At 41.8% G+C, this 15,295-nt stretch overlaps 1 protein-coding gene across 1 annotated transcript in view; it reads left to right on the forward strand.

Moving 5' to 3' along the window:
• Positions 1–15,295, forward strand: part of ANO4 (anoctamin 4) — a 310,379-nt gene that overhangs the window by 172,799 nt on the left and 122,285 nt on the right. The window contains exon 8 of the mRNA XM_040637073.1: positions 8,745–8,876. Within this exon, the coding sequence (XP_040493007.1) occupies positions 8,745–8,876 (132 nt within the window). The remainder of the gene's footprint in view (positions 1–8,744; positions 8,877–15,295) is intronic.

A 15,295-nucleotide genomic window follows, 5' to 3' on the forward strand; every position in this document is an offset into this window, starting at 1 on the left:
CCTTCTATTAAACCCTGAGGTAACACATTAGCCTATATCAGTAGTCCTCTGTAATTCTCAAACTTTAACCAGCATCAGAGTAACCTGGAGGACTTATTAAAACACAAGATTGCTGGACCTGTGCTCTAATCTATGATGTAGATGTCCATCTGTCCTCCTGGATGGTATGTGAAGGCAAGGATGGCTTGTCCAATTCTGTATTTCCAGCACCTAGCACATAGTAGGTGGGGTGAATGGGCAAATGCGTCTCTACACACGTGAGAAGATTTGAGTGAGGAAAAAGGAGGTCACAAAGAAAAGCATAGAAAAACCAGGTGTGTCTAAATTGTCAGACACAGACTTGGAACTGAAACATTTGCCTTCACAATGGGGGAGGGATGAGCAATGAGGGCTTAAAAGAAAATGGTGGTAAAAGGAACCATAAATCTCAAGGTTGGATTGGACATCAGATGTCACCAAGTCCAGCCATTCAACAGATACTTGAACATCTGCTAAATGGCCAGCCAGCCCATGTTTGAACATCTGTGCAAACAGGGAATTTCAGAATGCAACTGTGGGCACCTGACTTTTAGGAAATTCTTCCTTAAAATAAGCCATAATCTCTCTGTCTCTTCAGCTTTTACTCCAAAGAACATTCAGATTATAGTTCTCCCTGGATAGATGAAAAATAATCTACAGAGCAAAAAGGCAAAGTGTATGAGAAAGATTGTGAAATTCGAGGCAAAAGGACTTAGCAAGTATTTGGAAATTGAGAGACAGGAAAGAGAAAGAGGTTTCCATATCTAAGGGATTGGGAAAATGTTGGCGGTAAAAGGAGAATGGAAATCCAGAAGAGGTACAGGTATGATGAGAAAGATGATAATTTTTGTTTTAATAATTCAGTATTATAACTCACAGTAGGTCTTTGACACACAGGTGTCCTGAAGGCCTCTGGAAATGATGGCAAAGCAACTGGAAGTAAGGCTAGAGAATCCAGTTGGGAAGTCAGAGTATAGAAGTCATGACTTGAGCCAGAGGAGTGGATGGGGTTTCTCAGGGAAGGGTGTAAAGTGCAAAAAGAGGGCCGATGGTAAATTCCTTGGAAAATCTTGTTAAGGAGGCAGGAAGAGATGGAAGGAAGATGAAAAAGAATAAGGAGGCAACCTACGGGAAGACAGTGTCAAAGGAACCAGGGAAGAGTTCCCATAAGAATGGGTGTTCTTCAACTTCTGATGGAGGCTGAGAGATGAGAATCAGTTTTCAATACTTAGAAGTTAGTGATAACTACCATGATAGCAGTCTCCATGAGAGGTGGTTCTCAAAGTTGAGTGGACCTCAGAATTATCTTCAGGGTTTTTTAGCACTCAGATTATCTAGCCCATCCCTGGAGTTTCTGTGGTGAAGCGCAATATTTTGCACTTCTCTCAAGATCCTAAGTGATGCCGTTGTGGCTGATCTGGGACTACATTTTGAGAATCACGACCAGAGAGGAGGGTAATAGAAACCAAATTACAGCTGGTGGAGAATGGAAGGCCCTGATGCATCAGAGGCAGTGAGGGTTCACTACTACCTTGATAAATTTTTGAGATAGAGGAAAATAGAGAGGGGGCACGCTTAAGAACAGTAGCCAAGAGGAAGGAAGCAGAGGAGAGGAGACTGTGACAGGTGACCAATCACATATTCTCCAGGTATGCAGCAGAGAGGTTTTAAGTGAGTAAGAGTTTGGGAAATCCTTATTTCTTGAACTGAAAGAACAACTTACTGAACGGTAATATTTGGCCTGAAAAATTCAGTGCTACTTCAAGAGCATAAATCATAACTATAGAAGAATTTAGGCATTGGAAGTCACTGGAAGACTCAAAGTGAAGGGAAAAGAAATCCGAACCGTGGTAGTAGGACACATTGATTCAGACCGCCTGCTAAGACAAGCTCCGTTGCTTACCACATCACCGCAGTGGTGTACCTTAGTGAACTCCAGTGTCTGGTTTCATTTTTAAAGTGCAGTTTGTCAGAAATTTTGGTATCTATTTTAACTCTTGTTTCACCTCAGAACAGATTCAGACAATGGAGAGTATCTCTTTGTAGCCAGCTCTGATATTCCAAATTGAAGGGCACATCTACGTCTGGCTATCCTGGTTGTACACCAGTAATAAAACATTGACTGAGTGTTCTAAAATTCTCATGCCATACTAAATATGGATATTTAATTTAGCATTTAGTTTCATCGACGTAAATGATAATTCCATTACTTTGCAAAAGCATCCCTGAAACAGCCTTATCTCCTTTAATGCTAAAGGAAATGATATTACAAAGTTTCCGAGCAGACAGAGATAGAGCATCTTCTCACAAATATCTCGATTTTTTTAAATCATCCGACCCCCCCATAAAACACACTGATGTGGTTCAGACTTATATTCTTCGAGTCAATGCTATTTTCATCATGTATTTGGTCTATTAAATGCTCCTTTGATTCTTTGGGCAGATTTATAGGCCTTATAAATTGCCTATCCAATAAAGAGAGGGAATTTATCACCTGTTTTCTGCCCGGTTTTTTGTTTTTTTGTGTGTTTGTGGGGTTTTTTGTTTGTTTTGTTTTGTTTTGCCTTCGCCAAAAACTGCAAATATAGTCTGCGGAAGATGTGATTACAAAGGAACAAATTTGATTATGGTCAGTGGCTTGTAGCTGAAGTCTCATTACTACTCATTCCTTTTCCGTCCGCTCCCCCATACACACCTGCCTGATGTTACCCTTTGCAGTCGTTTGGCAAAATAACTGCTGCCCCTACTACATTATACATTCAGTGCAGTTGCAATCTTATCAGTTGAGTATACAGGCAAATGACAAAATAACTTGTATTTTCCATCCTAGTTTTAAAAAATTAATATATGTAGATGTTCCAAAGCCTTTGGACTCTTCTATGAGATATTTAGGTTGTGCCCCAGTTAGTAGCCTTGTGACCTAAAAGAATCCTAGCTCCTATCCAAGGAGAGGCTATAAATATAGGAGACTTGGCTCTCAGAAGAGGAAAAAGAAATTCAAGGCTCCTGCTGTCTAACTGTTATCAGTCCAGGAGGGCTTCATTTATTGCAATGTAGGGCTCTGTATGGTGCCTCCATTTAAAAAAAAAAAAAGAAAGAAGAGAAAGTTTATCTGTAGTTTCCTTTTAGGTATATCACCCCTAAAAATGTAATCTGTTTGAAATGTGATGCTATTATTATAATATTCCGGTCTGGGGAAAAGCAGGTATCTCTGAAGTAGCCTATTTCATTTCATTTAGCCTAATTAAGTTGTCATTAGTACAAACTCCCTCCTGGGTTGTTAGTGGCTCGAGGGGAAGGCCCTGGTCTTCTTCAGGGTATACCCATAGCATCCAGGTTGGTGCTCTGCACACAGTAGGTAATTTATAAAGGCCTACTGATGGCTTAGTATGTGGGGAGTGAAATCCTTTGGCATGTGGCCGTTTTTTTAATTATTACCACTCCTAAGGTGGGTAGGATAGTCTCCCCTTTGCAGTCAAGGGAACAAAGCATCAAAGAGGTTCTAGCAGAACCTTCCCAAAGCATATTTCCAAGGCACAGCTTGGGAACGCGTAGCACACAGAGCTGGTAGTCTGTACCCATTTGCCTGGGCTGCGCTGCCAGCTCTTTCTAGCCACTCAGGACCTGACCTGCCATGAACCAGAACTTGGGGGGAACCCTGAACTTACTGTAATAACAACTTTCTATAAAAATACCCACATTTTACTTCAGATATTAGCTTGACAAGTTAAGGCCAGAAATGCCCAAGTGGATGATCAATCCGTTGTATCTTTATTGATTTGCCTATGTAGTCTATAAGGGGGCTTTTGCTCAATAAATGGCAGAAATGGCACAAAGTGATAATGCGTCCAGCCAAAATCAATACTAAATCATTAATCCAACATTTTCTCTTTGCTTTTCCCAGTCAGTGGAGATTTTATTAAGTAAGCCCAACTCCTATACTTAAGAGACAAATTGGATACTTTCTAGTTAGTTGGTTCCTCAACTCATACATCTAAGAGAATTTCAGGGTTGCCTCTTTAGGGAAGTTTATTAGATAAAGATGGGAGCACAGACCTCAGTCCACAAGTGAGAATCTTAGCTCTTGAATTCCCATTGATCTCTACATAAGAGTTTATCATCCTCATCTTCTGCATCCTAGACACCACCACTGAACTGAGCATTTTGTACATATAAGGCATTGAGCAAACACCTGATATTTGTTATCTTCTGTAGTCCTCACCACTGACTCATGAAACAGGTGCATTCACTCCAAGAGGTTTAGTCAATTGTCCAGCATGCACTCATCATTAGAGAGATGGACAACAAGTTGGGAACATACTTCAACTTCAGAGTCCATCATTCTGTATGAAAGGTTATCCATTATATTGTGAAAAGGAAAGCTCTTTATTAGCTTGTTGTTTAGAATATAGCTGAGATACTATTGCCCAAATCACCAGCAACATGTAGTAACTAAAAAACAGCAGAATCAGAAACCCAATTTGGGTCTCATGCTTTCCAGCCTGGTGACTTTTCACTATGTGTTTTTACTTGCACTGTGGAAGAGGATCCGCAGAGATGCCTAAGTACCGCAGTTTGGGACGGGAATGTTTGTTGAAGAGTGGCCAGTTGTCATCCAGCCACAGAGAAACAGATCTTTGTTCCCAGAGTCACTGGACTGACAGGTGGAGTAGCATGTGGAGTGTTAGTCTCAGTATTGGGAGCCTGACCAGCCATGGCCAGGTCTCAAGGGGAAAATCAGACCAAGACTGTTTTCAGAGGCGTATTAAATTCCTGTTGCTGTTGTAACAGATTCCTGCAAACTTAGCTGCATAAAACAACACAAATTTATTATCTTACCATTCTGCAGGTCAGTAGTCCAGGGGAGGAGGCTTAACTGAATTCTCTGCTCAGGGTCTCTCAAGGCTAATGTGAAGGTGTTGGTTGGCCTAGGCTCTTCTTGAGGCCATGAGGGAGAATAATCTTCAGGCTTGTTCAGGTTGCTGGCACAATTCAGTTCTGTGCTAAATTTCTTTAGGATTCTTGGACAAAGGTTGTTCTCAGCTTCTAGAGGCTGCCTGCACTCTGTGGCTGCTGGCCCTCTTCATCTTCAAAGTCAGCAATGGCCAGTTGAGTCCTTTTCACACTTTGAATATCTCTGACACTCCCCTCTGCCTCATCTTTGCTATCTCTAGCTAGAGAAAGTTCTCTCCTTTCATTAATTTTTCTATTTAAAATCAACTTAATTAACATATATTGTATTATTAGTTTCAGAAGTAGAATTTAGTGATTCATCAGTTGCATATAACGCCCAGTGCTCATTACATCATGTGCCCTTCTTAATGCCCATCACCCAGTTACCCCATCCCCCCACCACCTTCCCTCCAGCAACCCTGTTTGTTTCCTAGAGTTAAGAGTCTCTTATAGTTTGTCTCCCTGATTTCATCTTATTTTATTTTTCCTTGCCTTCCCCTATGTTCATCTGTTTTGTTTCTTAAATTCCACATGAGTGAAATCATATATTTGTCTTTCTATCACTGACTTTGCTTAGCAAGAAGGTATTATGCTAAGCAAAGTTCTCTCCTTTTAAATGGCTCATATGATTAATTTGGGTCCACCTGCGTAATCCAGGATGCTCTCCCACTCTAAAGGTCTGTAACCTTGCTTACATTTGCAAAGTCCGTTTGCCATGTCACATGACATATTCACAGGTTCCAGTGATTAGGGTACACGCATATTTCGGGAGCCATTCTGCCAACCAGAAGAGGGTACAAACCACTGACCACATTTGAGTATTTGTTTCTGTAATTTTGAAGAGCACAGAGCATGGACCAGCATGTGTGGTGGAACCTGTACAGTCCATGCTTTGTCCTCCTGCTTCTGCTCAGGCTACCGCACTGAAGGCCGATTCACCCACCCACTCCCACCCCCAGCCAGTGTCTTAGGTGTTTTGTTTTTCAGATATCTTTTGAATATCTTTCTTCCACCATAGTGTTTTAAAAGCCCAGTTCCTCTGCTTTCCATCACTTTTATATTAGCCTCCCTGGTCCTTAAGTTACTAATAACACTATTTGCCTGGCAGCTTCTCCAAAGCATTGCATGCACACCATCCTTTGTAGGTTTCCTGACAACCCTGCAAGGTCAGTAAGATGGTGATGATGATGATTAGCCCAATTTAAAATAAGGCTTAAAAAGGTGAGTGATTCGTGGAAGGTCACACTGCTGATAAGCAACAGAGGCAGGATTTAGGCACCCCATTTCTACATCCCAGCTTCTTTTAGGAGCCTCCCTTCTCTTCCTTCCACTTCTGGCCCCTCCTCATTTTTCAATGAATCATTTTCATTACCCTGTTCCACTCTCTCTCCAACATCTCCACATTTCATTTAAATTGTGGTGCTACAAGCTGTTGCTGAAAGCTGCCCTTTCATTCCCATAGAGTATTGATGCCTGCTTTTGCACAGCTTTATTTGTTTTTATCCATGCTGAGCACTGTACCCAGCTGGATTTAATTCATAGTTGTGGCACGCAGAGCCCAGATTCTGTAAGAATGTGAACTTTGCAAAGTGTAATCCGATTAGTGCTGCAGACTAGAGATGTGTGGGAGGTAAAAGCTCTATTATGAAAAGCCTCTGGGCCAATGTCCTCTTTCTTGAACGAGTTTAAAGGCAATCAGATGAAATAAAACCAAGAGTTATGGGGAAGGCCACCAGCTTAGCCTAGGAAGTATAATTTATGAGTCCATTTAAGGACTACCTCATTGAACTTGGCCAAGTTGTAGATGCTGGTGAAGCACAATTAACTTTGAATTGAAAAGAAAAAAATGTTAAGAGGCAAGCTCTTTGCCCAAATTCTTATTTTGGGGGGAAAAAGTTTGTAATAATAGCCAGTACTTAGTGTACACCAGATAATCTTCTGGAGATTTTTACATATTGATTAATCACCACAACCCTATGAATTGAGTATTATTATCATGTCCACTTTATAGATAAGGAAATTAAGGCACAGCAAAGTTAAATGACTTGCCCAAGGTTACACTGCTAATATTTACAGAGCCAGGATTTGAATCCAGGTACTGCAACCCTGTGTTCTCAGTCACTATATTCTGCTGTGTCTCTGGTGTGCATTATGTCACTGTACTTCAAGTGTCTTTAAAGAGTGGTGAGAGAGGAGAGGACCAGGAGGAGGAAGGATGGAGGAGATGGGAACTGTTTCTCCCTCCCTCCCTTTGGGGCCTTCCAATGTATTATTCTCTTCTGGGCACATGACCTTGAGTAGAATCTTTATTTCTGTGTGCATATATGTGGTAGGTACGAGTTGTCTTTGAGAGGAAGGGCCTAGAAAAGTTGTGAGATTCTTTCTACTCTGAACTTTCAGGGGTCCTGAAGAAAGGCCAGCCACCACTTGGTAGAAGGGGGTTGTGGTGAGACTGGAACCCTGCAGAGAATAAAAGAAGTGGTAAAAGAGTTAACTATTATTTTTCGTCTTGGAGCTCATTGGTTATAGAAAAAGTAATTCCTTCACCTAGAAGTTTCATTGAAAAGGATAAAGTGCCGTGTAAATATTTTTTGAATTGGAAAAAAAAATCCTGCCCAAATTCTATGTGTAATTAATAGACTTAGAGGGCATTTAGATATTTTCTTCATTAGAGGAATCCATCCCTTCTGTAGCCTTGAAGTGAAGATTTCCAGGATCAACTCCTTTGATGGGGTGACCCCTAAAATCAAGAGTCCAAAACCAACATTCTGTTCCTGGCTTTATTCACCGGCTGGGTAGTTTGAGCTGGATACTGACCCACTACGGGTCTCTTCTGTGATGTGTAAAATGAGTATGGTACCTGTTCATTCTGCCTCAGAGATGCTACTTGATACGTGCTCTTGGAACATACTTTCTTCAGTGGGTATAGACACCTGAAGTAGCACAGTTGTTTTCAAGTGTGTTGGGCATTTTGCTCCTTCTAGTGGTTTTCTGTGAATGACGGTCAATCTGGTCACTTGGAAGCCAGATGCTTTCATTGGCAGAAGCCAGAGGAATCGGGAGGGGGTTGGGCGGGGGGGACTGTGGCTTGTAAAGCACCCTCACAACACTGTTGTTTTCTGTGACTCGGCATCATTGTGCGCCCTGGCAGGAGTGACACATGTGGCATCATGCCCCGTACTTTGAGAGCCATGGAGTCAGCCTGAAAGACAGACTGAAAGCTGAACAGCCTGCTGTCTCCTGAGAGGCAGCTCAGGGAAGGTGTGAAAGGCAGGAAGCAAATCATGACATCACGCTCTGTGCACACAGGCAACCCACTGGGATGTGCTGTCAGCTGCCCTGCTGAAAGTTAACTACGGCCAGAGCACTTCCCTAACCAAGGGAAGATGGGGAAATTTTCCAAATACAAGATGAGTTTCTAGAACCTGCGGAATGTAAGAAGTTAAGGTCCCTGCTGCTTTGCTTAAGGGGCTCTTCACTTCCTTTCCAGAGCCTCCCAGCCTTGGTCATTTATTGGCATGTGGGTGAACATATAACTCTTGGCCGCTATTTCATAGACAATAATATTGAGGCCCTGCGATGAGATCGAAAAAACACTGGAGTTGAGACTCTCTACTTTCTGTCTGTAGAATAGGCGTATCATGGGCTCATGTACAGTGAGAGTGCCTGGGGTGTGTGGTGTGATAATTATGGCTCTATGGAGACTTCCGTCCTGTGTTTTGGGGCAATGCTGACATGCTGTACCCTTTGGTCTTGCCTTCCATGTACCACAGGATCGATAAACAAATAAGCAGGTTTCGGAGATGGTTACCTAAGAAGCCCATGAGGCTGGACAAGGAGACACTGCCAGACCTGGAGGAGAATGACTGCTACACTGCCCCTTTCAGCCAGCAAAGGATCCACCAGTGAGTGTTTCGTGTGAAAGCCTTTGTCTTACTAAGGACATGCAGCTGTCATAGAGCCTTCTCCTGTACGCCTTTGAGTCCTTGGCATGTGGAAGGAACAGCTTAGTGCCTTTCTTCCCTGAACGTCCTGTGAGTGTTCATATCCCTTTTGTGTTAGGGTAAGAGAACTGTTCTAACAAACAATCCCCATATCTCAGTGGCTTGACACAGTAGAACACGCGTTCATATGTGTGTTGGGAAACGACCTTCTCCATGGTGATTCGGAGACCCAGGCTCCTTCTGTTTTGTGCCTCAGCCAGTCCTCAGGCTCAGAGCCCCTGCAGGCTTATCAGCATCTAACCAGCAGACAGGGAAATTGGTCTATCCCTCGCCCTGTTTAAAAGAGGGGTCGTTTGTTTGTTTCAATCAATCTCTGTTCACTTCTCGGTTCCCCTTTCTTCAGCAACTCACCAAGTTCCCCCAGGAAAAGCCATACCCTTGAGTAGCCTGGTTGCTGGCTCTTCCATCAGTCTCTGAACAGTAATTTCTCACTTTTGACATGCGGGGGGAAAGATTGGCTAAATAATTGAGTCTTTGAGGAATTGCAAAAGTGATAGGGAATTGACTCTGAAGCTTCTGAGATGACAAGAAATTGGGATGGTGGGGTCAGTGGTAGGAGAGAAAAGCATGCCAAAGACGTAAACAACTAGGCAAAAACAGCCTCTCAAAAGGCAAATAAATAAGTTTGGCCCAGCCTTGCTCTCAGCCAGACTTCCAGAATTCCTGGTTCTCCCACTCCCACTATGACTCCAGTCACAGAGACAGCCTCAGTAAAAAGGACTTCCCCAAGGGGAGGAAGAGGGTAACAGATTTTTTGAAAAAAATACAGTGCTAACTTTGAGAAAAAAACCAAATGGCAGTTGTCAGGTTGCAGGGAATGTTCAGTTAGGGGCATGTTTCAGCAACAGGAAATCCGTTAATGTCTTTGGGCTTTTAGAGGGTGAAGGAGAAAAGGAAAATCAAAGAGTAGATGTTCTGCATCAAAATATATAATGTATAATGCAAGGGAAACCAATTTATAAGCCTCTAAAATAGCCAACCTCTGGATCCCCACAAGTCAGATTGATGCCAACCCAGCCACATTTTGTGAACATTTAAAAGGGTCATTGAAAAAGACATGAAATTCACAGGCTGGCCTCAGAATCCTAGTTAAATCCTCCGCAGGAAATAAGAAATGAAAAGGGTTTCATGTTAACGCAAAGATCAAGACTTATGGGTGTTTTTTAAGAGAAAAAGACAGATGAAAGCTGACATGTTCCTGCTCTTAAACCTTTGCTATGCCTGTGTTGTTTATCTTGAAGTTTCTTAGACAAGTGATTGTAGGTTTTAAATTCTTCTGGAGTAGAGCCTGATTTACATGTATAATTTTCCCTTTGCTTCTCACCTGCTTAGAGAGTACCTAGCACACACAATGCAGGAGCATCTCACAATTTTCAGGTGGATAGGTACATGAATGGATAAGGAGGTGGCTAGAAGAATCAAAGAAACACAGGGTATGTGCCTGAGGTTTTGCTTTACTTCAAAGGGATATAGGTAAATAGAAGAGGAAGGTTTCCCACTACTCATTTTCATGCTGGTTACATTTCCTGATGTTCTTTCTTGCTTTAGAACACATTTTTTAGCAGGGTTCTCAAAGTCAGAAGCACCTGGGCACCCATCAGGATCTCTAGGGAATAGAACCAAGATTCATATCTTTATAAGTATTTTAAAATATATAATAAATGAGGGATGATAGCCTGTGGGATCACAAAGGCACTCAGCCATCTCTGTCACAAATTTGAGAGGCCTTTTTTGATATGTTTGGGCATTGGTTCACTGAATAATTAATTCATTCAGCAGTCTCTGATTTGATGTCTACTTCTTGCCAGGCACTGTCTGGGTCCAGAGGATATAAAAATAAATAACACAGTCTTTAGCCCAACCTAGTAAAAACAGAGAGACCATTTTAAATAATTGTACACAATATGATAGGCGTGACTTAGAAGAAAGAGAGCTCCATACTGTGGATTTGGAGGGAGGTTCTAAAAAATAAGAATTGAACACACACAAAAATGCTCGAGATGGGTCTTGAAGGATAACATTGTCCAGGTGGGGGGAACAGATCTCAAGAGAGAATAATTTATAAAAGTATATGGGCATGGGGCACCTGGGGGGCTCAGTTGGTTAAGCGTCCCACTCTTGATTTTGGCTCAGGTCATGATCTCAGGGTGGTGAGATCAAGTCCTGCATCAGGCTTTACACTGGGCATGGAGCCTGCTTGACAGTCTCTCTCTCTGTCTGCCTCTGCCCCTCTCCACCCTGTATATGGCATGAACAGAATGGAGTGTCTGAAGAATTACAGGTAGTTTTCTGTGAATGAGCATAGGGTGGAAAAAGCAGAGGGATAGCTGGAAGGAAGAAAACCTAAGAATCAGGCCTCGGTGGGATCAAGAGGGTAGTTTGGGCAGTTCCATTATGCCGTTGGGTGATGAAGAATTAAAAAAGGTCTTGAACATCATGGGCGGTGGGGATTTCTTTCTCTTTGAGAATTGTCATGCTGCACGGACAACATCCCTTTAATGAATGTAAGACTTGAGGAGTGCTGGCTGTCCAGTTGGAAATGATTGGTATAATCAGAAGAAAAAAAAATCCCTAAAGATGGATGCTTCCCTAAGGTGACACTAATGGGTTTAAAGTAATCAGAGGTAGCTGGATAATGAGCTCTAGGGCTTATAATATGATTTTATGGTTTTCCAAACGCAGTCCAAAATCCCATGTGACTTCTTGGTTTTGCAGAATATTTGATATTGTGTTTGCCTAGGAGTAAGAGAATAATAGATATTTGTGTGTGTGTGTGTGTGTGTGTGTGTGTGTGTGTGTGTCTACATGAATGTAGTGGAAAAAGGGAGAGCAAAAATTAGGAGTTTAATAAATAATGATCAAAGTGGAAAAGAAGTCTTAAAAATACTTTGTGCTCAGGATAAAGCCCAGAGTCCTAAGCTGGCTCACTAGCTCCTGCTTCCCTTCCCTGTTGAGTGCTTCATCTACAATGAACTGTTTTGACCTTCTTAACTCAAAGCGTCCTCTTGTCTCCTGTTGTACAAGGTCTTCCCTCTGCCTGGTGTACTCTTTCCCTTAGACTCCCTTCTTTCAGGTTTTGTCAGAGGCATTTCCTTCAGAAAACCTCCCAAGATTTCCAACCTTAGATGTGCATTTCAAAAATAACATTCTGTGTGCACTTGGGAGATGGATTGGAGGTGAGCAAGGGTAGAACCAGGGAGATTGGTTATATTACTTCTTGGTTTTAGAACTCAATTCTGGGTGAGGTACATTCTTCTATATCTTGATAATATATTTTTTTCCTATCATAACTCTTGATATAGGACTATATAGACAGTAAATTCTCGAAAGGCTATGTCTGCATCATCAATTATGAATCTTATAGTTGGTGCTTAATAATGATTTGTTAAATGAGAAATGAATTGATAAAAATGAAAATAGAACAATCATGTTGAAGAAAGAATATAGATGGTGTGATGCTAGCTCATTGCACACTCCTCTCAGACCAAATTCAACCCATTCTCTCCTTCAGTGTGGTCCACTTCCATTGTCCCTGGTCTAGTAAATGGCACTAATATTTGTGCAGTGGTTGAAACCACAGTCAGGAAGCTATTTTAGACATCTCCTTCACCTCCACTTGCTGCATTCACTACATCTCCAAAGTCTGATGATTTTATAAGCTGAGTGTCTCTGTAATCTAACAACTTCTCTCAATGTCTACCATCATTATCTCACTTCTCAAACCTAGAAATAATGTAACAGATCTCCCTGGTTCTATCCTTGCCCACCTCCAGTCCATTCTCCCAAATGCATACAGAATGATGTTTTCAAAATGCATTTCTAATCATGTTACTTGATCCTGTTTAAAAACCTTAGGATAAATATCAAAATTATTGATGTGACCTACAAGGCCTTAGATAGCCTGACCACATGGTCAGCTCCTCTCCAACCTTATCTGCCTTTACTGTCTTCCACCCTCCCTTCTTATCATCTAGATACATACAGCCTCTCTCAGTTCTTTGGATGCACTCTCCTTCAGGGAATTTGCACATGCTGTTTTCTCTCTTGGATTCTCTTCCCACTTCTTCCCCCTTCCCCTAGTTTACTCTTATTCAGTCTTCAAAACCCAGCTTCAGAACTCTTCCCAGAGAAGCCTTCCTCTCTTCCTTCCAAAGACTAGGTCTCCTTGCTGTATTCTCTTTAAGTCACATGTTTCTATGTAACATTTTTTTATTTGAAATTCTATAATTTTGTAATTATTTGGGAATTATATGATTAATCCTTAAACCCTCCAGGTAAACTAAACTCCATGGAGGCATATACCATGTCTGTTTTTACTCAAAATTATATCTCTAATACTTAACACAACGCTAAGGGGGGAATGATTTTGTAGGAAGTTTTTATGGGCCAGGCTAAGAAGTGGTGTACAGCACTTAAACCCACATTTCATGGGCTAGAATTCAGTCATGTACTTACCCCTACTCAAGGGATGCTAACATAACTAGTCTATCTGTGTGCCCAAGAGGGGAAAGGAAGCAGGTTTCCTGAGCAACTCAGCTGTCTCTCTCAGTGATGGAGTAGGAATTCAAATTCAGACGGGGAGGCTCGAGATTCCACACTCTTTTTTTTTTTTTTTTAAGATTTTTATTTATTTATTTGACAGAGACAGAGACAGCCAGCGAGAGAGGGAACACAAGCAGGGGGAGTGGGAGAGGAAGAAGCAGGCTCATAGCGGAGGAGCCTGATGTGGGGCTCGATCCCATAACGCCGGGATCACGCCCTGAGCCGAAGGCAGACGCTTTTAACCACTGTGCCACCCAGGCGCCCCGAGATTCCACACTCTTAAGCATTACACTCTACTATAGGATTTTTCAACTTTTGTGCTGTTGACATTTTGGACTGAATAACTCTGTTGTAGGGAGCTGTCCTGTGTGTTATAGTGTGGTTAGTAAATCATTGTCCTCTCTCCATTTGATGCTAGCAGCATTTCCCTCCTGCCTTAGTTGTGAAAATCAAAAATGTTCCAAACATTGCCAAATTTTCCTAGGTTGGGGGCAGGGGAGAGGAAGGGCTCAAAATCACAGCACTCTCTCCACTTGAGACCCATTGCTTTACTGGCTTTTATTACATGACACCCTTCGGGCAGGACCACCCACTTTCTGACATCAGTTAAACTCTAGATGAATCTGATAATTATGACAGACAATTCTACTTAAGATTTAATTTTTTCCTCTTCACCTCCTTGCCTGTGAATGTTGGCCTGCTTAAATATCATCACCCTTCATTCTTACAATGGCATTTGCAGTAATATCCTTGGGGCAGTTACTTTTTAAGGTTGATACTCAAAGATTTGTGCTGGTAGACAGAGAAAAGGCAATGTAGATAAGATGCGTGCCATTTTTTATAATAGATATACAATATATTCTTTCAATAAATAGATCAATTCTGAATTGCCTTTCAAGAAATGTTTGTGTTAGATAGAAACGGGAAATGTTTCTCCTTGTAATTTTATTCCTGTTATTACCATTAGTTTCTTTATTTTTATGAAAAGCTATAAAAAATGAAGTGAAATTAAATATTGACCATTTCCTAATAGAAGATTCTGGAATTTGTTTGTTGTACGTGCATTTGTTTAAATAGGTACTTATTCGTACACACGCCCCACGCCTGTTGTTGTGGATGCTTGGGAATCAACAGTGAACAAATAGGCCAAGATCCTTGTTCTCCTGGAGCTCACCTTATAGCTGGGGCTGACTGGCAATTAAGTATAAACCAGTGGTTCTCAATAGGTGCATGATTTTGCAAGGTCTGGAAGCATTTTTGGTGGTCACAACTGGCAGCAGAGAGTGCTACTGGTATCTAGGGGATGGAGGGCTAAACATCACTCAGTACACAAGCAGTTCCCACAACAAAGAGGTCTCTGGCCCTGTATGTCAGTAGTGTTGAGGTAAACATTTAAAAAAATCAATTGTAAAGCATGTTAGACTGTGATGGATACTATGGAAAAAGAGAAAAAGAGGAGTAGGGGTTAAAAATGAAGAACTCTGGCATGGGGATGTGAGTGCAGGTTAGATTTTCAAAAGATGGTGTTTATATTCTTCTGTAGGCCTCAGATAGAAGGTGTGATTAGGGGGCGCCTGGGTGGCACAGCGGTTAAGCGTCTGCCTTCGGCTCAGGGCGTGATCCCGGCGTTATGGGATCGAGCCCCACATCAGGCTCCTCCGCTATGAGCCTGCTTCTTCCTCTCCCACTCCCCCTGCTTGTGTTCCCTCTCTCACTGGCTGTCTCTATCTCTGTTGAATAAATAAATAAAATCTTTAAAAAAAAAAAAAAAAAAAAAA

The sequence above is a fragment of the Ursus maritimus genome, unplaced genomic scaffold (assembly GCF_017311325.1).
Source record: "Ursus maritimus isolate PB19 unplaced genomic scaffold, ASM1731132v1 scaffold_21, whole genome shotgun sequence".
Lineage (NCBI taxonomy): Eukaryota > Metazoa > Chordata > Mammalia > Carnivora > Ursidae > Ursus > Ursus maritimus.